This window comes from Macrotis lagotis, chromosome 3 (genome assembly GCF_037893015.1).
Source record: "Macrotis lagotis isolate mMagLag1 chromosome 3, bilby.v1.9.chrom.fasta, whole genome shotgun sequence".
NCBI lineage: Eukaryota > Metazoa > Chordata > Mammalia > Peramelemorphia > Peramelidae > Macrotis > Macrotis lagotis.
The window spans coordinates 256,318,855-256,342,567 of NC_133660.1; the positions used below are offsets into that span (position 1 = coordinate 256,318,855).

Genomic DNA, 23,713 nt, shown 5'->3' on the forward strand with positions numbered 1-23,713 from the left:
AAAAAAACAAACCTCAGAGGATCCCTTTCCTTTCTCAAAGATCTATTTGGGTTCACCAGAACTCAGGTCCTGCAAGCAGCCACTTTAAACATGGTCAAATCTGTTCTTCCCTGCAAATAACAACTGACCAACAATAAGCCAGCTCCATCAATGTGGGAATGTTTGGCTTCAGCTGCCAATGACTGACGGCCTTTAACTTTTCCTAGCCAGTCACAATCCACATTGTGGGTGCCTGTTGATGTGTCTGTTCTCATTATTCCTTGACATGCAACATCCCCCCTCCACTCTCCAACCATACACAGCCCCACAGAAAGCAAGTCTCAAATGGGAACAGCTGGAGAGTTTCAATGGGAAATGATGCCTCTTGTGCAAGTGGGGGTGGGGGGAGATGGAAAGAAAGGACAGAGAAAGCAGCAGCTTTCAGAGAGTTTTGAATAAGCAAATCTACTTTTGAATATACTTCAGAGAAACCACGGTGGAAATGGTCTGCCCACTGAAGTCTGTCCAGATTAAAAATCCCAGCCCTGATTCGAAAAGCAAGACCCTACTTAATTGTAAATTTTCCTTAGTTCTTCCAAAATTGTTCTTCCAAAACTTATCATCTTGGGTACATTTCATGGTTCTACATGGACACAGCTCTATCTCTGGACAGATCAAATTGACTTTCTTTATCTAATCAAATCTTATGAGTTTGGTTGGATTTCTAAGAATTATTTCCAGGGGAGGCTTCCAGATTTAAAAATTGAATCTGATTTGAAAAGAATAGTCCATAGAAAATGTTACCCCAATAAGGAAACAAAATTTGCAACAGCACACTATGAGGTTAAAAAGAAAATAGTATAATCAAGGAAATACAAAGGCTTTGGCATGGTTTTTACAATCAACAATGGTTAATTTTGATATGTAGTTGTGAACAACTGCAAAACACTTAAGTTTCAAACTCTTGCAAGCACTTTTAATTGATTAGAATGAATTCTAGATGCACAAAAATGATCGGACTGTGAACAGCAGTACAAGTCTAGCTAAGAACAATTAACCTTTGCTGACCAATAAAGAAACTTAGGATGCATGAAAATGTGTATAAAACATCTATAGAGTATTCTTGTCAAATATAAATGAAATTAACTTTATTATAGAAATCATTCTGGGAGATTTCTAGGGAAGACAAATACTTACATTTTGACATAAAACAAATTGGATTATATCGAAGACACAATCTACCTTTTTATCTATCAACTTTTCTTTGAAGTTCTCTCATATCTTTTTTTTCTTTTTTTCTTTTTTTTTTTTGCACATAAACTTCATCTGTTAACAACCTTTGGAAACCCAACAGATTTTTTTTTTCTTACAAAAGTCTAGTGCGTATTGTTCCAGGTTTCATTATATGGGATGGGATGATACAAACTCAGAATGTCAGTCCATCACCTATGAACAGATTGGTAGAAGGATTCGATATATCTTGATAAAAACTCTTAAATTTGCGGCAGAACTCGTTGATCATGGCTTCCTTTTTTTTTAAAACAGCTTCATGACCAACACAGATCAGAAACATCCATCTAGTCCACGTTGTTCTTTGTTTTTCATTATAACATACAAATGCTCATTTACAAATAATACACCAAAATGAATAAAAGTTTGGATACCAAAATGAAGATTTGTTCCAACCGATATAATGCCTTCTGCATACAAAGGTCCATGGGTAAAGTCTTTTTTTCTCCAAGTAGTATGGTATGATACAGGACACAGTTATAATCCAGAAGTACTTCTCACAGCTGATCGTCCTTTATAAAATACTCTTAAAACATCCAACTGTTGTCCATATATAGTCATTGACTGAAGTAACACATTTTTCTTTTCTTTTTTCTTTCTTTCTTTCATTTTTTTTTCTTTTTTAACTTTTTTATTTTTTACTGTAATCGTGGCCAGTATTGAGACATATCAGGTTCACTTCCAGGAACTTGAACTGGAACTGATACTCCAGGAGAAATGAGGCCTAAAAAGTGAAGTGGGAAAAAAACTCCATAAAAATACATATATTGAAATAAACTTTCCTGACTGGACATGCACCAAAGTGGAATTGTTTTAATCTTCCAAAATATAAAATCCATTGTGACTACTAGTATTTCAATTATATGACTATATGTGTACCTATATAGAGATACATATGTATACATAACTATCTGAAGCATATATCACAAATCAACTGGTATTTTTCAAAATAGGATGAAAGTATGGTTTGTCTTTCTAAATACTTGTGACGGGGGAAGGCATTCATACCATGCCACAGATACAAAATTAGATTACATTTGAGGAGTCATTTAATTCCCTCCTTTTATAGATGATGGAACTGAGGATGGATGAAGTTAAGGGTCAAGGTCAGTTAAGTGGTAAATAGCAGAACAAGTTTTCTCATACCCATGTCCTACAAAAGCAAATTCCATGATATTAACACACTGCCTTTGACGAAAAAAAGTATTTACTTATAAAGGACAGAAATGATCAGAGAATATGGAAATGCATTCAGTAATACATAAATGAGCACAAATAGAGAGAGGCCTGTTTCACAGATTGCTGAAGGAGGGATCCTATTGATTTTTTCTTTACATTTCAGTGAATTGTTTTAGGATCAGGTAGACACAAATCAGAGAAACCAATGCCAACCAAGGTGGTTAAATTCAAGAATGGTCGAGTTTAAAGATTACCATAAACCCATAAGGAGAATAAACTCAGACAACAAAAAAGAAACAAAAGTTAACCAAAAGAATGTGAAGTTGGGTCTGGGAATTAATCAGAGCAGGGAATTGGTAGTACCAGAAAGAGAAGAATCATTCCACCTGAAGACTACTCACCTGTTGAAGTGGTACCAGAAGTGCCCATTGGCTGACTGTTCATGTGTGTCTGCATATGTGGAGGAGTATACGTATCATAAGTCCGCCCATTCACCGAAGGACTAGTGGGCAACATGCAAGAGTAAGAGGAGGTCTGGCTGGGAACAGGGGGCTGTCAGGAAGAAGGAAAGGACAGTTACAAAGAAACGCCCCCATTGTGCCGCTGCAACCATTTTTTTAAGTGGATGTCATCTCTGACTTTTCAACATGATTGTGTTTGTTAAAAGAAGCCTTCATATAACATATTTAAATACTAGAATACTAGTGGTTTCAATCCAACCAGTGTTCACTGAACAGTTGTTATGAATCAGGAAAAGATGTCTATGGCTAGTCCATTGCCTTTAACCATGGCAATATTTATAAAGGCATCCAAATGAAAACTGAAAAATTTGGACAAATGACTTATTTTGGCAACCATAATATCTGACATTTATCTATTTCGAATCCTACAGTAGCTAAGAAAATGTCTACAATTTTTATTTTATCTTGAAACCATAGAGACCTATTTATATAAGCAAAATATGTAGCCTGCAGATTTTGTGAGCCTCTGTGATGATAGAAATTAATTTTTCACTGTGCCTACAAAATACCAGATAATCGGCTTTGAAGATCACTTACATCTACCCACCAAAATGTATACTCATACTTAGGGAGCCATCATCACACACACAGAGAGAGAGAGAGAGAGAGAGAGAGAGAGGTACAACACCAGCAACTTGCTCCATCTCATCCTAAAGGGAAGACTCAGAAAATGCCTGCATAGGGCCTTAGGAATTTATTTGACATTACTGAATTTACTTGACATTACTGTTCACAGCCAGTTAAATAATTCTTGAATAGTATAATAATGTCATAGGGGCAAGGTGGGGGCAGTTTAGCTTCTCTGGTGAATCACTAATTCACTGAGGATTCTGATCACTGAGTGCCTTTTTTCTTGTGGAGCTGTGTAAATAAAATCATTGTGGATACTCCAGAATGGCTAATAATCTCACTAATGAAAAGAAAGACAGTTATTCCTAACTAATTAAAAAAGTGCACTGACTCTACACCTCAGGACTCCTATGTGTGAAAAATAAGAATTAATAATAATCACACCTTGAGTGTGTATCACACCTTTTTTTTGTTCTCAGAAATCTGTCTGTCCCATGCATTATCCCCACCACCCCATTCTACCCACCCAGCAACTCTAATGTTGCTCTTGTTTCTGAGTCAAATTGAATAAAATCTAATGTAACTTTACTAAAACTAGAGAATTATTCTGCTAATGTTAGATTCAAATGCACAAACAAGACTAAAGGGTCCATCAAGTCATTTCAGCATGTACTATATAAGCAGTCATTACCACTAGTTAGATTGGCTTCTGGAAAATTTCATGGTGGAGATGGTAAAATTCAAGCTTTGTCTTTTTAATCCCCTAATTTGTGTCAATTGGGCCACCAGCCATTAATATCTCAATGCAATCAGAATAAATATCTGAATAATTCCCCTGATTATATCTCCAAAACACGGTTACTTCAATTTTATCTCCTCAATCCTATAATTGTATAAGCTGTAAAGCATACACTTTACGGAGGCAGATACTTGGTCCTTCTTTAAAAGAACACCAGCAATTTTCTAAACTAGATCTATCAGAAAAGAACCTTTTGTTGTTGTTCAGTCACTTTGGTCATGTCCCACTCCCTGTGACCTTGTTTGGGCTTTTCTCCATAAAGATACATTTCCTCCCCCAGCTCATTTATATAGATGAGCAAACTGAAGTAAACAGGGTTAAGTGACTTGCCAAAGGTCACACAGCTAGTAAATATCTGAGATCACATTTGAACTCAGGTCTTCCTGATTGCAGAACACCACCCAGCCGCTCCTTTCGGATGGTTATTGAGAACAAGCAGAACAACTGACTCTCGAGTTTACCTGCCCAACCTCTCCCTATGATGTTGGTCTAATTATTCAAAATAGGGGACCTGGACAAATTTATAGGAATGTAGAAAGCAGAATTGCAAGGAAGAAGACATATCTCTGACCCCATTATTAGTTTCTGGGGTGAAAATATGAAGCTGGGATATTTTTACAAAGCCAGATCTACCTCGAATAACCACAGCTAGAAGGGTAGGGGTGAAGGGGGATGGTAAGTCATTCATTCACACCAAGCAAGACACTAATAGGCAAAGGCAAATCCCTACATACTTCTGTTCCTTTATTCTATGAAAAGGACAAGCACATTTCTGAATTTTCAAGTGAATTCCTTCAATTTCTTCTAATACGTGGAGATTCAAAAATGAGGGAGCTCATCCACCAATTTAAATCTACTCTGCCATGTAAATATAAAGAAATCTTTCTTTTCTCCCTTACTAAAGAAAATATAGATGTCAACTGGCCCATGAATTTCTCAGTGTTGTAACCTAAATTCTGAACGAGATAAAATATAAATATTTCCTGATCCATAAGTCAATCAAAAACAAGCTACCATAAAATCATCCTCTTTAGACCCCTTACATCTGCTCTACCCTTTCATTCTACAGATGACAAAGTTGAGGGCCAGAGAGGTTAAATTATTTTCCTCAGGTCCAAGATATCAAGCTAGAGGATACTTTAGAGGTTATCTAACTGGATCCCTTCTTTCCCTTTACAGATGAGGAAACTGAGGCCCACAGAGGCATGTAACCAGGTACACTGTCTCTAAACTGCCAAGCATCACTCACCCCGAGTTCTACTAAACATTTTCGGGCTGTCTACAAAGCACAGATATGGTGACCTTTGTGTTTAGTCTGATGGTTTTTGCAGGGGAAAGGGGAAACTGAAATTACAGTGGGTTTGGTTGTTTCCTTATAACTGGGAGAATGCATTCTCAAAAGACATGAGCAGTGGAACCACAGATCATAGGTTTAAAATAATAAGGGAACTGTGGAGCTCATACAGGCCAAACCCCAACAAAGGGAAAAGACTTGCCCAATATCACACAGGCATGATGGGGCAAAACCAGATTTTGATTCCAAATCCAGTACTCTTTCCATGGCATCAAAAGTCAACACTATTTGTTTGTGATTGGGGGAGGGGGGCTACCATGTAGTCAGACACAACATGAACATTGCTCCCTTATTGGTATCTCTTTCTGGGTCACTTACTGAACAAGAACTACCATACTCTCACTTACTTGCATAGGCAGGTTGTTTGCCATCGTGAAGCTGGGCATGGGAGGCAAAGCACTGTATGTATTTGTTAGGGCTGTATCTGTCCGACCCAACATGGAGCCTGATGTGAAAGAGGAAACTGTAGAACAGAAGGAAAAAAACAATTGGTCTGTAATGCCACACTTCTGATAGTCACATCTTAGATTCAGCGGAAGACTTAAAAACAGATCTCCAAATTACCAGGAGTGGTGGGTTGTGGGATTGGCTGGTAGACGCTGGTACTGAAACTACTGCTGATGGGAATATGACTGGGCGTGTTGCTAGCCTGCCTTCGCTGGTTCCTCAATTTTTCTTCCCTTCTCCACTTTGCCCTTCGATTGGAAAACCATACCTGGAAACAGGAAGGATGGAAAGAACATAAGGAAAAGCTTCAAGGGAAGAAAAAAGAAAAGCAAAGCCATCCCCTTCCCACCATTCCAACCACCACCTTTCACCCCAGTTCCTAACGCTTCCCCGCTATCTGCAACCAGTGAAACCTCTTGGGACAGTAAGAATTTTAAGAGTGTACAACTGGCTGTTAAACTGGGTCTTTTGCAACTTATATATACATAAATAGTGGTAGTTAGCTGTGCCTTTGTCTTTTGAAAAGCCAAATGTGGGAATCACAAAGCATGTCATTATCCAGTCCCTAGTGTACCTGTATTCTTGCTTCAGGTAGGTCTATTTTGGCAGCTAGTCTCTCTCTGGCAAACACATCTGGGTAATGGGTTCTTTCAAACTCTGGAAGAACAAGTGAGTGTTTCAATCCAATATCAGTGCAAAATGAGTCAGCCTAGATCTGAACTTAGAACTTGTCTCCCTCCCCTCTTCACCCTGCCTCTCCTACCTCCCACCACTGCCCTTGGAGATATGCTTACTAAATACTTGGAGCAACTTTTCCCATAAAAAATAAGTTTAGCTTTCATTAAAATGACTCTCAAAAACTGAGAAGCCAGGATAATTAAAAATCAACTTTTGGAAGACTTATAATCTTTGAATTCCCAGGATATTGGGGGAATATTCAGAATATTCAGAATTTTTAAAAACTATTCTACATAAGGGGTCAGGGTTAAATCTCATTCTCTGTATTTCAAATGTGACACTGCCTTTGATCTATAATTTTTCTGCTTTGAAAAATTCCATCACCTTTCTCCAGAGCCTCAATTTGCTCTTGGGTAAAGGATGTCCTATTTCTCTGCAGTTTTCGCTTCAGCTGAAGCCTCATTTGGGCTTCATCTGAATCTTCTCCATTTGAGCTGATGGAATTAGTGTTCTCCCCCCCTCCTTCTTGTTGCTGGCAGCCATCTGGAACAACAACGACAACAAAAAAATAGGACATTAAGAAAAAATCAAGAGTACCTTAGATTCCTAAAGGCTCCTATGGGCCAGCCTCCCTGAAACTACCAAGAAAATTGTCCCCTCCAGTGAAGGGGATCTCAATGACCTGCCCTTTTCTCTTCTTCCACTTTAACCAAGAGAAAAACATGGAAAGGCAGTCTCAAGAATACCATTTCTTTGTAGAACAAAACAGACACCAAAGTAGTTTCAGATGAAAGTCATCTTTTTTTTTTTAAAGAAGCTTTGCCCAGATGCCTCACCACCGGGCTCCCTTTTCCTGTGGAATTTATTTACCTATGGCTACATTAAAAATAAGTGACGTTCAGCATTTCAGATTATCCATAATCAGTAATTCCGAGCTAATCAATTAGATGTTGATAGGTTTGCAGAAAATGCTATTAAGAAACCAAACCAAGCTTGTAATCTTTTTTAAAAAATATTTATCTAGTTTTTATTTGAATTCTGCACAGTCAATTTCATTTTAAAGGTTGTGAATTTGGAAGTGCTCGCTTTGTTCTCTAGTTTTATTCAACTATTGTATGAGTGTGTATTGCCTTGACACCTATTACTGAGCACAGCTGTAATTATATCATCACCAAGAACAGGCTATAATTGCTGAAAATGGAATTTTATATTTAGATAAAAGGACTGTCCATTCTTTGTAATGTGTTGCACCAGAGAAAAGTAAGATTTCTTTTAAAATTTCAACGTGTAATTTTAAAAAAGAAATAGTCGAGAGTTCACTAACTCGCTAAATATGCTACCCCACAGCTGAGCCCCTTGGCATGTCATTTAAGTGGTACATTTTTAATTAGGGCATTTCCACCACTTTTAATGTAATTTCTATCATTAAACAAGGGAAAGTTTTTTATTATGGTTGTTGTGTTGTTGCCCCCCCACCCCCACCCCCCTTCCCCTTTTGCTGTTGGACAGTGAGTTGGGCTCTTAGGCTGTGGGTGCCTGGGAAACCCCCAATGGTAACTTCAGGGAGGGAGAAAATGGAGACTGTAGGTAGGGAGGGTGGAGGGGGACGCCCCAGAGGGGACCCCACCCCCCTGGCCCGCTTTGCTTTCTCCTTCTTTGTCCCTAGCTCCCCTTCAGGGACACTAAAGGAGGCCTCCTCCCCCCAGTTCCTGAAGACTAGGGCTGCTACTTGGGACAGTTCCTGCTCAGGGGCTGGGGTGGGGGTGGGGTGGGGTGGGGTGGGGCAGGGGGGCCCAGAGGACTAGTGGGGGTGGGAATCAACTTCTCCAGGAATATCATTTATAACCGGGGACAATAGGCCGCGCGTTCAAAGCGATGAGGGGATTGTGACAGGATCTAGTGGGATCCTTTCAGGCGCTCTGAAATGTTTTAAAACCCCAACTTTCTCCCCCATTTAAACAGGCGGCTTCATCGGCACTGGTCACCATATGGGCCTCGGGAGATCTATTGAGATGACCACCAACACTTGAATAGCGCCGGGCTGCTTTTCACCGGCGCACAAAGCCTGGGGAGTAAGGGAAACTATTAAACTCCTGGGGCAGGAGGGTTGGCAAACTTTCGTGGGCAGAATTTGGAGGCCACAATGAGAGGGGACAACAAAAGGATTCTCTTGAGGCGTGCAGCGGGCCACATTGTGTTACAAGCAGCCCAGTCAACAGACTTTTCAGTGAAGTATGTTAACCTCTCTGCTCGACTATCATTAATCACTGTCCCCTGGGCTGGGCTCCTCCATTCTATTTAGGGGACTTGCCTTTCTATAGGGAAGGGGAGGAAGGGGAGGGGTGGGGGAGGGGGCAAGGGGAGAGAGAGAGAGAGAGAGAGAGAGAGAGAGAGAGAGAGAGAAACTTGTGAATAGAGCATCTCTCTGAACATCTCGAGTCTGAGCTGTTTACTCTCTCCAGCAAGAAACAAAAGAGATGGGGGTGGAGGAAACTACTCGGCTAAGATTAGATTAGCTTCAGCTCCCGCATTAGGGCACAAGTGTCTGTTGTTATTTACTGTCCAGAGTTAGCGTGACTTTTTAAGTGGCCTTTCAGGGCAAGGATTCAAGTGTCTCCTTGTTTTTGAATTGGGGAGAGAGAGCAGAGGGGAGGGCCAGGGGAAGGAGAAGAGATAGAAGAAAGGGAAGAAGAGAAAAGGAAAAGAGAGAGCAGAGGAGAGGGCCAGGGGAAGGAGAAGAGATAGAAGAAAGGGAAGAAGAGAAAAGGAAAAGAGAGAGCAGAGGAGAGGGCCATGGAAAGAAGAGGAGATAGAAGAAAGAGAAGAGAAAAGGAAAGGAGAGGAGAAGGCCATGGAAAGGAGATAGAAGAAAGGGGAAAAAGAGAAAAGGAAAAGAGAGGAGAAGGTTATGGAATGGAGAAGAGATAAAAGAAAGAGAAGAGAAAAGGAGAGGAGAGGAGAAGGCCATGGAAAGGAGATAGAAGAAAGGGGGAAAAAGAGAAAAGGAAAAGAGAGGAGAGGGTTATGGAATGGAGAAGAGATAAAAGAAAGAGAAGAGAAAAGGAAAGGAGAGAGGAGAGGAGAGGGCTATGGAAAGAAGAGGAGATAGAAGAAAGAGAAGAGAAAATGAAAGGAGAGGAGAAGGCCATGGAAAGGAGATAGAAGAAAGGGGAAAAAGAGAAAAGGAAAAGAGAGGAGAAGGTTATGGAATGGAGAAGAGATAGAAGAAAGAGAAGAGAAAAGGAGAGGAGAGGAGAAGGCCATGGAAAGGAGATAGAAGAAAGGGGAAAAGAGAAAAGGAAAAGAGAGGAGAGGGTTATGGAATGGAGAAGAGATAGAAGAAAGAGAAGAGAAAAGGAAAGGAAAGAGGAGAGGAGAGGGCTATGGAAAGAAGAGGAGATAGAAGAAAGAGAAGAGAAAAAGAAAGGCGAGGAGAAGGCCATGGAAAGGAGATAGAAGAAAGGAGGAAAAAGAGAGGAGAGGGCTATGGAAAGAAGTGGAGATAGAAGAAAGAGAAGAGAAAAGGAGAGGAGAGGAGAAGGCCATGGAAAGGAGATAGAAAGGGAAGAAGAGAAAAGGAAAAGAGAGGAGAGGGTTATGGAATGGAGAAGAGATAGAAGAAAGGGAAGAAGAGAAAAGGAAAAGAGGAGAGGAGAGGGCTATGGAAAAGAGAAGGGATAGAAGAAAGGGAAGAAGAGAAAAGGAAAAGAGGAGAGGAGAGGGCTATGGAAAGGAGAAGAGATAGTTGAAAGAGAAGAAGAGAAAAGGAAAAGAATGGGAAGGAAAAGGGGAGAAAAGAGAAGAAAACGGAAGGTACAGACGAGACAGAAAAGAAATATTATATTAGCTTATTAGCCTCATGATTTCCAATTTCTGAATCAGAAAGATTCAATTTCCCAAATGTAAAAAGTTGTTGCATATTCTGATTGGGATGAGTGGGGCCTTTAGAAGCTAGAAGTGAATCTAAAATGAGGAAGAGCTAAGAGTAGGTTCTGAAAGAGTGAGGTAGAGTGGGGGGAAAGGTCTCTCTCCTTATCTTTTCCTGCTTGGTTCCTCTGAGAAGTTTTTCCTTCTTACCTTCACTGGGACTTTAGAGCTTTCTTTACCTGGGCTCAAATCATTCTCTTTAATTGACTTTGTACTTTCCTAATCTGAAATATGGTTTTTAAGGGAATCTGAAAAAAAAAGTCTGTTTTTCTGTTTCTGTCTCTCTTTTCTCTTTCCCATTATCCATTCATTTTCCCAATTAAGATTAACATTAACCAAAGTCTACCGTAGTTTAGTTTATATGTATATTCAACTGTTTTGTTTCCAGCAAGAAGAGAAGACAAATTAGGAGAGAGGGAAATTTTGAACTCTTTTCCTCTTTTAAAGGAAAGAAGAGGGCTGATTTTTTTTCTTCCTAAGTGCCATTTCCCAAGGTACTAAACCATGATTATTTATCTAGTCCATTGTTTAACTTATTCACCTCAAAATTCACATAATTTCCGGTCTTTACAATTGTTTGAAATGAGGAAGGCTCGTGGATCATCTTTCACTGTTCCTTTACTTATTTTTAAAGTCTGCTGACCCACTTAGAATCTATTTGCAGAAAGAGTATTAAAAGTTCCCAGTTGAATTCTAAATATTATAAATGTGACCATTAAGACATTTCCTTTAAAAAGACCCATCAGAGACTGCCAGTAAGGGGGCCTTCATTGGTAGCATCCTGCCTACTATTATCCCTATAACTAGAACTGAAAGCTCTCATGCTGGTGGAAGAAAAGGAGGAGGGGGAGGAGGAAGAGGAAGAGAAGCAGGAGAAGGGAAGAGAAGAAGAAGAAGAAGAAGAAGAAGAAGAAGAAGAAGAAGAAGAAGAAGATGAAGAAGAAGAAGAAGAAGAAGATGAAGAAGAAGAAGAAGGAGAAGGAGAAGAAGAAGAAGAAGAAGAAGAAGAAGAAGAAGAAGAAGGAGAAGGAGAAGGAGAAGGAGAAGGAGAAGGGGAAGGAGAAGGGGAAGGAAAAAGAAGAGGAGGAGGAGGAAGAAGAAGAGAAGAAAGAAGAAAGAAAAAGGAAAGAAGAAAGGAGGAAGAAGAAAAGGAAGAAGGAAAAGAAGAAGAAAGAAAAGGAAGAAAGAAAAAGAAGAAAGGAGGAAGAAGAAAAGAAAGAAAAGGAAGGAGAAAAGAAGAAAAGGAGGAAGAAGTAAAGGAAGAAGGAAAAGAAGAAGAAAGGAGGAAGAAGGAAAGATAGAAAAAGGAGAAGGAAAAAGAAGAAAAGGAAGAAGAAAGAAAAGGAAGAAAGAAAGAAAAAGGAGAAAGGAGAAAGAAGAAAAAGAAGAAGAAAGAAAAGAACAGAAAATCATTCCTGAGTTTCTTAGTTTCTTAATCAGTGAGGCGGAAAACAAGCAAAAAAAAAAAAGATAGCAAAGCAATCTCGCCACCTTTCAGCTAAGGAACGCGGATCAAAACATTGCAGCATCTGTTGAAAAAGAAAGTGTCTAAATCCTATCGAGGGCTTGGGCATTCTAAAGTCGGAGGGAGGGTGGGGGAGCTTGGCGGAGATAAGAACAAGTGCCTCAGTGATCCCTAAAACCGCTAAATCACAGGAGAATTTCTGCCCGATAGACTTGTCTCTTTTTGTTCTGCCAGCCTGTGTCGTCATTATTTTATTCACTGCCGCATGGCGTTTATCAGATGGAAACCATATTTGTCCCCCTCGGAGACCTCACCTCGCCTTATGCTGCGGCGGCCATGGCCTCTTAGAGCCCACTCCCGTGGCCTGGCGAGGGGGCGGGGGAGGAGCTCGGGAAGAGGGCGGGCCAGGAGAGGGGTGCGAGCTGAGCGACTCCCCTGCAAGGCCGAGGCGCGTCCGGCCCCTGGGCGCTTCTGGCCCAGCCCGGGGGGGCTTCCAGTCCTAGCTGCGGCCCCTGGCCCCGCGCCTGCGCCTGCGGCGCCCCCACACTCTGCAAGCGGGGTGGCAAAGCGTGGGGGCCGCGAAGCCGGCTCTCCGGCTCCCCCGCTTCGGCTCCGGCCGCCCCCCGCCCAGCTTCTCTTCACCGGTTCCTGGCGGCCTCCTTCTCCCCCCCAGGCTGCCCAGGAGCCCGTCAGAGAGGAGTCTGGCCTCGCCCCTTCCATGTCTTCACTCGCCTAGAGGAAGGAGGCCGGCAGAAAAAGCGGGTCTGAATTCGTTGGAGTCCCTTCTGAATTTGACCCAAGCCTCATCCTTGGCAGGAAATGCCTGCTGGCCTTGGGGGCCTCTGCCTCCCCCGCCCGAGAGGGCCAGGCTTCTCTAGGGGGCCCAAACCTGTGCCCTGCTAACAAACAAGGCCCTGGTGTCCCGGGGCTGCCAGCCCCCAAATAGGAGACCCAGTGGCACAAGGGACACAAAGCGGCTCCACCCCATCCTCGCCAACCTCTAGGTGAAGGCCATCCTCTCCCGGGACGGACCCCCCCCCCCCCGGGGTTTCCAAATACCGAGGCGGGGCGGGGGGGGGGGGGCGAAGGAGAGGAAGGGGCGGCATGCCTTGAGAAGAAGTAGGGATCTCCTGTCCGCGCGCGGTGTGCTCCACCGCCACCTGAGTGCGGGGCTGCCCGCTGAAGAGGTCCGGGGCGCGGACCGCAGGGAAGGAGACAGAATGGCAGAGGGGCAAGGAGACGGCCGAGGTGGAGCCGTGAGGACTCGGGGAGAGCTCCACAGAAAGGGAATTGGAGAAGAGAGACAAAGATGGGGGAGAGAGACACACACAGAGACAGGGAGACAGAGACAGAGAGACAGAGAGACAGAGAGACAGAGAGACAGAGAGAGACAGAGAGACAGAGAGACAGAGAGAGACAGAGAGACCAAGAGACAGAGAGACAGAGACAGAGACAGAGAGAGACAGAGAGACAGAGAGACAGAGAGACAGAGAGACAGAGAGACAGAGACAGAGAGAGACAGAGAGAAGGGAGAGGGAAATAGGAGGGAAGGGAAGGGAAGGAAGCGAGACAAGGGAAGAGGAGAAGGAAGGGAAAGAAAAGGAAAAGGCTCAGAAGGAAGGGAAGGGGAAGGGAGGAGAAAGGAAGCAAAGAGAGGAAGAGGGAGGGGAAATGAGGGGAAAGGAAGAAGGAAAAGAAGAGGGAGGGGGAGGGGGAGGGAAGGGGAGGGAAAAGAGGAGAAAGTAATCGAGGAAGCGAAAGGGAAGCGAAGGGGAGGTGAAAGAAAGGAAAGGGCAGGAGAGGGAAGGGAAGAGAGGAGAAGGGGGAAAGTGAAGCGAGGAAGAAGGAGGGGAAATGAGAGGAAGGTGGAATGGGAAGGAAGGGAAAGGAAGGGAAGGGAAGGAAAGGAAAGGAAGGGAAGGGAAGGGAGGAAGGAGGGGAAATGAGAAGAAGGGGTAATGGGAAAGAAAAAGGGAAGGGGAAGGGAAGTGGAGAGTGGACAGAAAAGACAAGACGAGAGAGCAAAGGAGAGAGAAAGCAGAATGCTGACAGGGATTTGGGTGGCTGACGGCGGGAGAAGTTAGCGAGCTCTCCAGAGAAGCCAAAGGCGGCAGGAGATGCCTAAGGGATGGAGCTGGAAGCGAGGGGCTCTCGGGGCATCTGCCTTCTCCTGTCCTTTCTCCTCCACCCGTGCTTTGGAACAGAGCGGCCTCTCCTGGCCGCACAGCCCAGGCCGGGCCGCAGAGAGGCGTCCGGCGGGTTCGGATCTCGGGCTGGAGGTGGGCAGGAGAAGGAGCCGGGGTGAGCATTGCCAACCCTCCTGGGGCTGCCTGGAGCCAAGCGGCGCTCCGGAGCATCTTGAAGGCCTTGCGACCCTCGGAGGGCAGAGGCGGTGGGTGGGGGGGAAGTGGCGGCTCGCTCCCTAGCTTTCCAGTGTCCTTCCTAGATTGTCTTCTGCTCTTAAAGCTGACACGTCTAATTGGCAAGCGGCGCCACAGCGTGTCCAGGGGTCTCCTGTGGAACATTTCTACAGCTGTCTCCTTCAACGAGACGCTTATTCATGTCGCCTTAATGAGAAACAAAACGCTCTCTAATGAGCAATTACATAGCGACAGGATTGTTCCCGTAACAAATTCTTCCGAGTGACAGAAGCATCCTTTGTGGCAGATACGTCGCATACTGTTACTGATTCTCCCGTTCCCTTTCCGCGTCCCTCGGGGGGCGGAGGCACCCCCAAAGCGGCTCGTGGGACGGACAGCCCGGCCAGCTCCCCGCGGGGCGCCGCTCCCCGGCCTCGCCCCCCGGAGCCCCCCGGGCTCAGCACTTCCCGTTATCCCACACCTTATCTCCCTGTCACAGGGACACCAAATCCCGATTCAGCTTCGGGAGAAAACAGTTTTCTGTTTGGGGCCAAACTAACTCAGTTCACGAAAGGGGAGTTGAGAGAGAGGGAGAGAGAGAGAGAGAGAGAGAGAGAGAGAGAGAGAGAGAGAGAGAGAGAGAGAGAGACATAAAGAGAGACAGACAGACAGAGACAGAGAGAGAGACACACAGAGACAGACAGAGAGAGAGAGACAGACAGAGAGAGAGAGAGAGAGAGAGAGAGAGAGAGAGAGAGAGAGAGAGAGAACTCACTGGGGAGTCCCGCGCAATCTGCGCCTTGCCCCCTTTTCCCTCCGGGGCTCGGGCTGAGCGCCCCCTTCCCTCTCCGCTCCTCTGCCCCACTCAGCAAAGGCCAGGGTCTCCACCGAACCCTCCTTTTCCCAAAAGGCCAGGCTCCAGTGGGGCAGTAGAGGCCTTTCGGCAATCTAGCCTCAGCCCCAGGTGGGCTTTCCCTCCTCTCTGTTTCCCTCTCCAGGAAAAGGGGGATAAGGGCAGCAGCAGCAGCAACGGGATGGATGGTGGGGGAGAGGGGATGAGAGAGGACGGATTAGGGCTGGGCCTGAAAGGTGGGGGGCGGCTGTCCTTTTGGACTGGAGGAAGACTTATGCCCCCTCCCCACTTCGCCACTGGCTCCCGAGCCCCGCAACTCCCACACCCCATCTCGCATCCTTCCATATGCTCCCGCTCACAGTCACATAATTTGTCAATTACTGTAAAAAGCAAAATGATACAATTATGTTTACCTCACAGTCTGTCAGTGTGTTAACTTGTCACACTCCTACAGCAAGGGGGCTCTCGATGCATTTTAATGGGGAATTTAAATAGAGGACCACGTGCTTGGCTCTTGCACGCACACTCGCAGGCACTAACTCTCTCTGTCTCTCTCTTTTGCTCTCTCTCTCTCTGCTCTCTTTCTCATCTGTCTGTCTCTCCCTTTTCCCTCTCTTTCCTTTCTTTTTCTGCTCTCTTTCTCTTTCTATTTCTCTGCTCTCTTCTATTTCTTTCTTTGCTCTCTTTCCTATTCTGTCTCTCTTCTCTTTCTCGACTCTCTCTCTTCTGTCTGTCCCACTCTTTTTCTCTTTCTCTTCTCTCTGTCTCTCTCTCTGTCTCTGTCTCCCCCCCCCCCCTCCTGTCTGTGTCTGTCTCTCTCTTTACAAAAGTCCCCTCATGCTAACTCAACACACCTCGCTCCTGGAGCCTGCTTCTGCTCCTTGTCTTTCTCCTAGAGGTAAAGCTTCAATAAGCACGCGCTTTCCAGTCCTCAGTTCCAAGTCGCCCCATTTTGCCATGGGCCAGTCTGGAGCCGAGCTCTATCCTGGCCTCTTGCCTGACTTAGCTCTGCTTAGGGGCATCTACTTCCTTTCTGTGACAGTTCCCGCTGCCCAACTTCAAAACCCGGATGGGAGAGATCGAGGGAGAGGGAAGAGGCTGGGTACAAGGAGACCGCGAGCTCCAAGGGGGTGCTTTACCTGGTGTAGGTTGCCCTGGGACAGAGGTTCCCGGATACCACCCTGGGCGGGTTCCCCAACTTCCTGTCTGCCCATTCAGCATCCTTAGTTTATCATACATGCCGTCTGCGCCCATCTGTTGCTTTTCGCTAGCCAGGTTGCGTAGAACTCTGTTTATCGATGATACCTGTGAACGGAACCAAAGTGGAAGTCTCTTAAAGACAGCAACATCAACACAAATGACAGCTCAGTCCAATAGAACTATCCCTATCGTTCTGTCTTAAAATATTCTATCATTGTTCACTCTCTGCTCCTCTTCTCCCTGGACCCCATGACAGTGGACAGATTAGCACTGAATATCATGGCAATAAATTTATCCCCATTGCTATCAACCAAGGATGCTCCTGATAAGGAGAGAAGCGAAAGCCCTGGCCATTCGAGTTTGTTATTTCACAGTGCGAAATTTTCCATATTTCAAGATTCGTTGAAAAAAAAAAGTTCAAATTTTAAATTTTCTTTGTTGTTGTCGTCATTGTTGAGGTGGTGGTTGGTTTGTTCTCCCTCCTCCCAAGAGTAGTTGTGGGGCAATTTGTGAAAGGTTTGGGCACATAGATCTAAGTTCTCGCTTCCAATCTATCTTCACTACCACTCTCCACCCTTCCCCACCCAAATAAAGAATGGGGATACTTTTCTTTTTCTTTTCTTTTTTTTGTGTTGATACTAATATAAATCAATTTCACTCTATTTCCTGGGCTTCCCAGTCATCATTACCTGATAGCATACAAATCATATGAACTCCCCACACTCTGACCATTTTAGAACAAGACAAAAGAAACTATATGCCTCACTATGACCCAGGTGTCCAGAGACAAGAGAGGGGACCAGAGTGGGAAGAAGGAAGAGAAAGAGGAGAGGTGGGGGAAGCAGTGGAGGAAGAGGAGGACAAGGAGGAGGAGGAAACAGGAAGAAGAAAGAAAAATAAACAAATGAAGGAAGGAAGAAAAAAGAAATGAAAAGGAAGGAAGAGAAGATAGAAGAGGAAAAGGAGGAGAAAAGGGAAGGGAAAGGCAAAAGGGGAGTAAAGGAGAGAGAAAAGGAGAGGTAATTTTAAAAAGGAAAATTTAAACAGAAATTAGGAAGGAAGCAAGAGAAGGAAAGAAAGAAGGAAGGAAAGAAGGAAAAGAAGGAAGGAAGCAGAGAAGGAAAAAAAGGAAGAAAAGAAAGAAGGAGGGAAGACATGGAGGAAAAGGGGGAAAGATGGAAAGGAAGGAAGTAAGGAGAAAGGGAGGAGGGCGAGAAGCTAAAGAATGAGTAACAAGGTGTCACTCCTGAATGTTGATGAACTTACGCTGGGTATGTTGTCGTTGGTACAGACCCCCTCCGACAGTAATCTGTCTCGGATTTCCCAAGCAAATATGGACGGACACTCTCGCTTATATTGGGCTATTTTGCTGACGACTTCGGGAGTGGCTACCCTGGGTTTGCTCCCTCCGATGGCTCTGGGCCTGATGGAGCCCGTCTCGTAATACCTGCCCAGAATCTTACTCACACATCCATTGGATACCTGCATTGGGGAAGCGGACAGAAAACCACATTATTAATAATTTCAAGACAAAAATAAAATTGTTTAAGTATGCATTAAACAAGGACAAGCTTACGTTTTGATTGTCCAGCACTTGGACTTTTGCATCTGCATGGGTCTATAACACAAAAATATACCTTCAATGGTACGAGAACTTACTTTAGAGAGGTTTTTTTTTTCTTAAAATTACATTTGTGGCCCCTACACACTACAAATGTGATGATACTTTAAAACACTTGGAATTTTCAAAAACCAATCTGAAAAGGTTCTTAAAAAAAAAAACCAAAACTACTCTATTCATCACTGCCTGAAGATGAACAAAAACTAAATTAATCGTCTTTGACTGTCTGCTTACAATCAATTAGTTTGTTAATGGGCAAAAAGGGGAAATAAACTGAAAAAAATGATTATTGCGCTTTCCATACTGAACGTGCCCAGGAAGTATAATGGGACTGGGGGCCAAGCAGCTTTGTCTAATAAATCTATATTTCGTAAATAATAAGTAAAGCCAAGGGCACACGGGGATGTTGGAATCCGAAGTGAATGTAGGGAACAACCGAAATGATGGCAGTTTATTTCATTCCGTTTATGACAATTTACTCGCTGTAACAAGAATAAATCCTTTTTTACCAAATGAAAATCGATGGAATATTTAAAAATAAATCAATAAAGGTTTTTTTTTAAAAGCAGATGAATAATTGTATGTAACTGACCCAGATTGCAAAGGTAGTCGGGGTAGGGTAAATGAGGGAGATAGGAAAGGGGGGGTGGGGGCAGGTTGGGGTACAGGGAGCAGGGGCAGGGGTCCGTAATTAAAGCTTTTACGGTAAAAGATGGAGAGAGTGCGTTCAGAGCGGTGGCCTTTGGAAGCAAGTGGGGAGGCGTAGCCGAGGATCACCTGCAGAATTCGGGAAATGTCACACGGCCGGGCCCCGCTGTGAGCTAGTTCCACGATCTTCTGGCGGGTGGAGTCCGGCAGTGGCCGCCCGTTGACAAATACACCACCGAGCTGATTCACTCCACTGTGACCTAAGAGAAAGAAAGCAGAGAAAGAAAGAGGGACAGGGACAGGGAAGGGGAGAGAGGAAGAGAGGGAGAGGGGGAGGGAGGGAAGGAGAAAGAGAAAGGAGGGAAGGAGAGAAGGGGGAACAACAAAAAAAAAAAATAGCATCCTCAGCTACCTGCAGATCCATGACAAGCTCAACCATCAGGTTGCTACTATTAATCAAGGACAACAGAAAAATGCATTCTTCACCACATCCAACACAACCGAGCATCCAGAAGCCAATGCCCCAGTCCAATCAAACCCCCTGGCAGCATCGTCGGGTCCTTCAGGAAGACAATTCCCATTTATCAGCTAGGATTTTTCAGCCCAGAAAATCGGAAGCAGTCTAGGGAACAAGTTACTGTTCTGTCCACTTCACTCCCTTCTCAAACCTCGAAGTCTCAAGCACAGATAAATATCCCTGGCGTTCATTCTCCAGATTCTCTCCCTAATTTCAAGACTGGATGGTCCATCCACCCAACTCTGGATTCCTGAAGACTGAGCATTCCATCTAACATTGCCAAAGTAAAAAAGTCCCCTCCGAGTTTCTCTCCACAAGCACTCTGTCTAGAAGTTCTGAGTCAATAAAACTCAACCTAATATTCCAAACAGGTGAGGGGGATCACATTTATTTTTTTATATTAAGAAAAGAGAAGAAAGGAAATGAGAGAAGAGAAGAGAAAAGAGAAGAGAAGAGAAGAGAAGAGAAGAGAAGAGAAGAGAAGAGAAGAGAAGAGAAGAGAAGAGAAGAGAAGAGAAGAGGGGTAAGAGAGGACAGGAAAGGTGAGGACAGGAGAAGGAGAAGGAGAAGGAGAAGGAGAAGGAGAAGAAGGAGAAGGAGAAGAAGGAGAAGAAGGAGAAGAAAGAGGAGAAGGAGAGAGAATACTTTTTTTTCAGACTATCACCCTCTCTCCAACCTGAGCACCAAACCTATAGCCACCGAGCAGCCATTCCTCCTCAGCTCCTACCCTGTGGCCGAGACACAGGATCAAAATTGTAACTGAACAAGGGCAGGGTTTGTTCAGGTCCCTAGCTCTCTCTCCAACCCACCCCCCCAAAAGGTGCCAGAACCGAAAGGCGTCCAGGGACTGAGAAATTGCTTAGTTTGGAGCTGCTACTTCAGCTGCTACTGCTGAGGTATTCATCGCTACAGCTGTCCCAAAAGCAGAGGATAGAAAGAGAAGACGAAAAATAGAGAAAAAGGGAAAGAAAAGGAAAAAAAATGTCCTCGAAAAGGTACCCTCCCCCTCCTCCAGATAGCTGCCACCTTCCAGACCAAGAATATACACACATCCCCTTCTTTTTCCGTTCTGCAGCCTCAACTACACTTTCTGATCTGGAGACGGTGGCTTCCTATCTCCTGCTCTCCTTCCCCAGGAAACCCTCGGCTCCCCAAAACAGCAAATCGCATTTGCAGCCTTCTTGGAATGTCCAACCTGGAACCCCGACTCTACAGAGAAGCCCTCCTAGGAGAAGCTCTGCCTGTCTCTCTTCTTCTTTCCTCTCCTCTCCTCTGCTCTCCTCTCCTGCTCTCCTCTCCTCTCTTTGGAGCCTCCTGATAAATGGACTCCAGGAGCCTGGGCTTCTTAGCAATAAATAAGCTCTAAATATAGAAGAGGGGGGAAAATATGATGAGCCTCTCTGACATTTGTCTTTAAAATAAAACTAGCTGCACGTCAAGTTTGAGCTTAATTTCTGGAAATAGGCGGAAGTCGCTCCGGATCATGCATGGAAGGCTAATTGAAAAGATCAGTCGGAGCACTTGTGGCAGACCTGTCACTTTATGACAGTGCTCCGCTCCTGGAAATTGCATCGTCACGACAAATAGTACCATGATAAAACGACCCTTTCTGTCCCTATTTGGATATCACTCAGACGAGATGGGACTCTACTGGTTTCGCCTTCCAGGGGAGCCGCGTTCCAAGAGTAGCCACGGGCTCTGCGCGGACGTAACCGAGGGGGTGCGCTCGCCACTTACTCGATGAGAAGTGACATGTAGTTGGGCTCGTCGGGCCCAGCGCTTGAGCAATCTGCAGTATTACACTCAGCCCAGGCCTAGATGGGAGCAGCACGTTCTGCCCTTGCTCTCCTCCACCGCCACCCCCTTCCTGGCTAGTCTCTGCTCCCACACTCGTTATCCAAGGAGGCCTTGCTCGTTTCAACCCTTCTCGGGGTACTAGGAGCTTGGTCCCTCTCCCGAAATGGAGAGATAAAGGGTAGCATGGGAGAAAAGAAAGGAATGAGAGATAAGAAAGAGATGAGAGAGAGAGAGAGAGAGAGAGAGAGAGAGAGAGAGAGAGAGACCCAAAGCAAGCAGAGAACGAATGAGGCCACTTCTTGCAAAGCGAGGCCACCTCATCGTCTCCCCTGAAGTGTTCCCCTGGACCCGAGGGGCTCTCCCAGTTTGGGTCCTGGGCAGGCTGGGGGGCCAGGGCGCCTCTCCCAGCATCGAAATGGCACGGAGGAAAGCCGGGCTCCAAGTTCCCCTTAAGAGGTTAAGCTTAATCATTGTATCATTTCCCTGGGGAGGAGTGTAGCTTTCTCCCAGTGGCGATGATTATGCGCCCTGTATTCTATTGCGAGGCATCTAATAGGAAAACATATGGTGTCAATTTGGCGGCTCGGCGCCTAGCACACACCCAGGAGCGAGGCGCACAAAGCCCGGCCGGCCCGCCCGCGACCCCGCGGCCAAGTCGGTGCTGCGCCCGGTGGCGCCCAGGAGGCCCCAGCGGCGCGGGGAGAGCTGCCCCTGGGGCCGCGCGAAGGTATCTCCTATTAACGTAAACTCCCCTCGCCACATCAAGGCCAAGAGCAGCCAGGGGTGGGGAAGGGAGGGAAGTGAAGAGAGGAGAAGGTGCGGGCGGAGAAGGAGCGGGAGGCCTCCCTGGACAGAAGCACAGGTGCCTCTCCGGCTCGGGACCCATCTTCCGCCCAAGTCCCAGCGCGGCCCGTCCCAAGCCCCCACACCAGGGCCTCTGCCTGGCTCTCCGCGCCCCTTAACTACAGCTCCTTCCCAAGGACCAGGCTAGCCTTGAAACACTACCAAGGGGGAAGCTCAGAGTTGGGGGGGCGGAGAAAAAGAAGAGGGTGCAGTGGACGGTCCCTTCAACAGAAGCCGGACCCGAGCAGGAGGGAAACTTGTAGAAGTTCCTAGGCCCGTTCAAGTCTTTAGGCAGAACGGACGAGGGTGGGGAGAAAGGCAGAGTGGGGAAAGGTGGGGTCTTGCCACAGTCTCCCAGACTCTTCCTCCAGTCCGTTAGCTTCGCTGTCCTGAAGCTAGAGTCCCAGGTTAGCCCATCCGAGTGCAGTTTGGATTGCTGATTTAGGGCCGCTCGGGCCCTGGCAAACCTGCCTTCTCCTCACCAGACACTGGTCGAGCATTTACAACGGGAAATCGAGTCCCCCAAACTTTCTTCCCATCGCAGCAAGAGGGCATAGAAGCGAAGGGAGAGAAGGCTGAACCCTCCCCGAGTTTATGGGAGTCTAATACAGGTGATACTGGAACCCGAACCACCCTAGCCTGGCGCCCAGCTTGTCCACACCGAAATAAAGAACGTTGCGTCTTTTCTAGAACCAGAAAACCTTCCTCACCTCATCTGCCCCCAAAGTCAGTCACTACTCTCAGTATTCTGTCTTTCCCCCCTTGGTCCACTCGGGCCAGGGGAGCCCACTGCCCCCTGTGAAAGGGCTGAGCCCCTTCATCGCTCTCCGTCACGGCTTTTTGAGGTCTGAGATGCCCTCTTTCCCTTCCTTTGCAAATCTCCTGGGATTGCCCGCAGATGACACCAACCACAGAGGACTGAGCAAAGTCCGAGGGTGACCCCAGAGACTGCCTTCCTCACTGCAGCCTGGAGAAGCTTGCCCTGACCCGCCCAACCCATCTCAGTCTGGCGCTTACGACTGGATATAGGGTCAGTAGTGAAACAGTTTTCCATTGGGGTTTAGGGCTAGTTCGATTGTAGGTAGATAAGTTTCAGAGAACCTTGGACAGCAGTTTCTGAGCGCCTTCGGGGAAAAAACCCAAACAAAAAAACCCCACCAACCCCGCCAACACCATCACCACCCAAACCTAAATGCTAGTCTGCATCCAGTAGCAGGGAGACGGCAGCAAGGGGCCCAGCAAGCCCCCTGCTTGGCCTTCTACTTCTTTTACCACCACCACCCGGATCCTACGCTCCCTCCAACCCGGATCCCCTACGCTCCTGAGGCGATTCCCCAGGTCCGAAAAGAAAGATCAGAAACACTTACTGTTCTGCATGGTGGCTTGAGGCAGCAGGATCCCACGTGGCTCGGATATAGGGCTCTGTTAGCAATAAAAGAAGCATTAATCAGGAGTTTGCAACGCTCAGGACTGGCCTAGTTTAGCGCTAATGGAATTACATCTTGCAGAGAGCGGGAGATACAGCCTTTCTTAATAAATTTATAGTTAAGGACCACATGGCGACAAATGAACATCATCAATATAGACTCTCCAGTTCATGTAAATTTTGTCCCCTTCATTCATTTTTTTCTTAAAAATAAAATCACCCCACTCTTCCACAATTTT

At 45.6% G+C, this 23,713-nt stretch overlaps 1 protein-coding gene across 1 annotated transcript; it reads right to left on the bottom strand.

Moving 5' to 3' along the window:
- Positions 1 to 1,268: 1,268 nt before the first annotated feature.
- Positions 1,269 to 23,453, bottom strand: PAX6 (paired box 6). Its single transcript, XM_074227576.1, is given in 10 exon segments — positions 1,269 to 1,732; positions 1,734 to 1,993; positions 6,040 to 6,155; positions 6,257 to 6,407; positions 6,714 to 6,796; positions 7,202 to 7,360; positions 16,562 to 16,727; positions 17,889 to 18,104; positions 19,021 to 19,151; positions 23,416 to 23,453. Coding segments are annotated over 10 exon segments (1,482 nt in total). The 5' UTR covers positions 23,426 to 23,453; the 3' UTR covers positions 1,269 to 1,542.
- Positions 23,454 to 23,713: the final 260 nt, after the last annotated feature.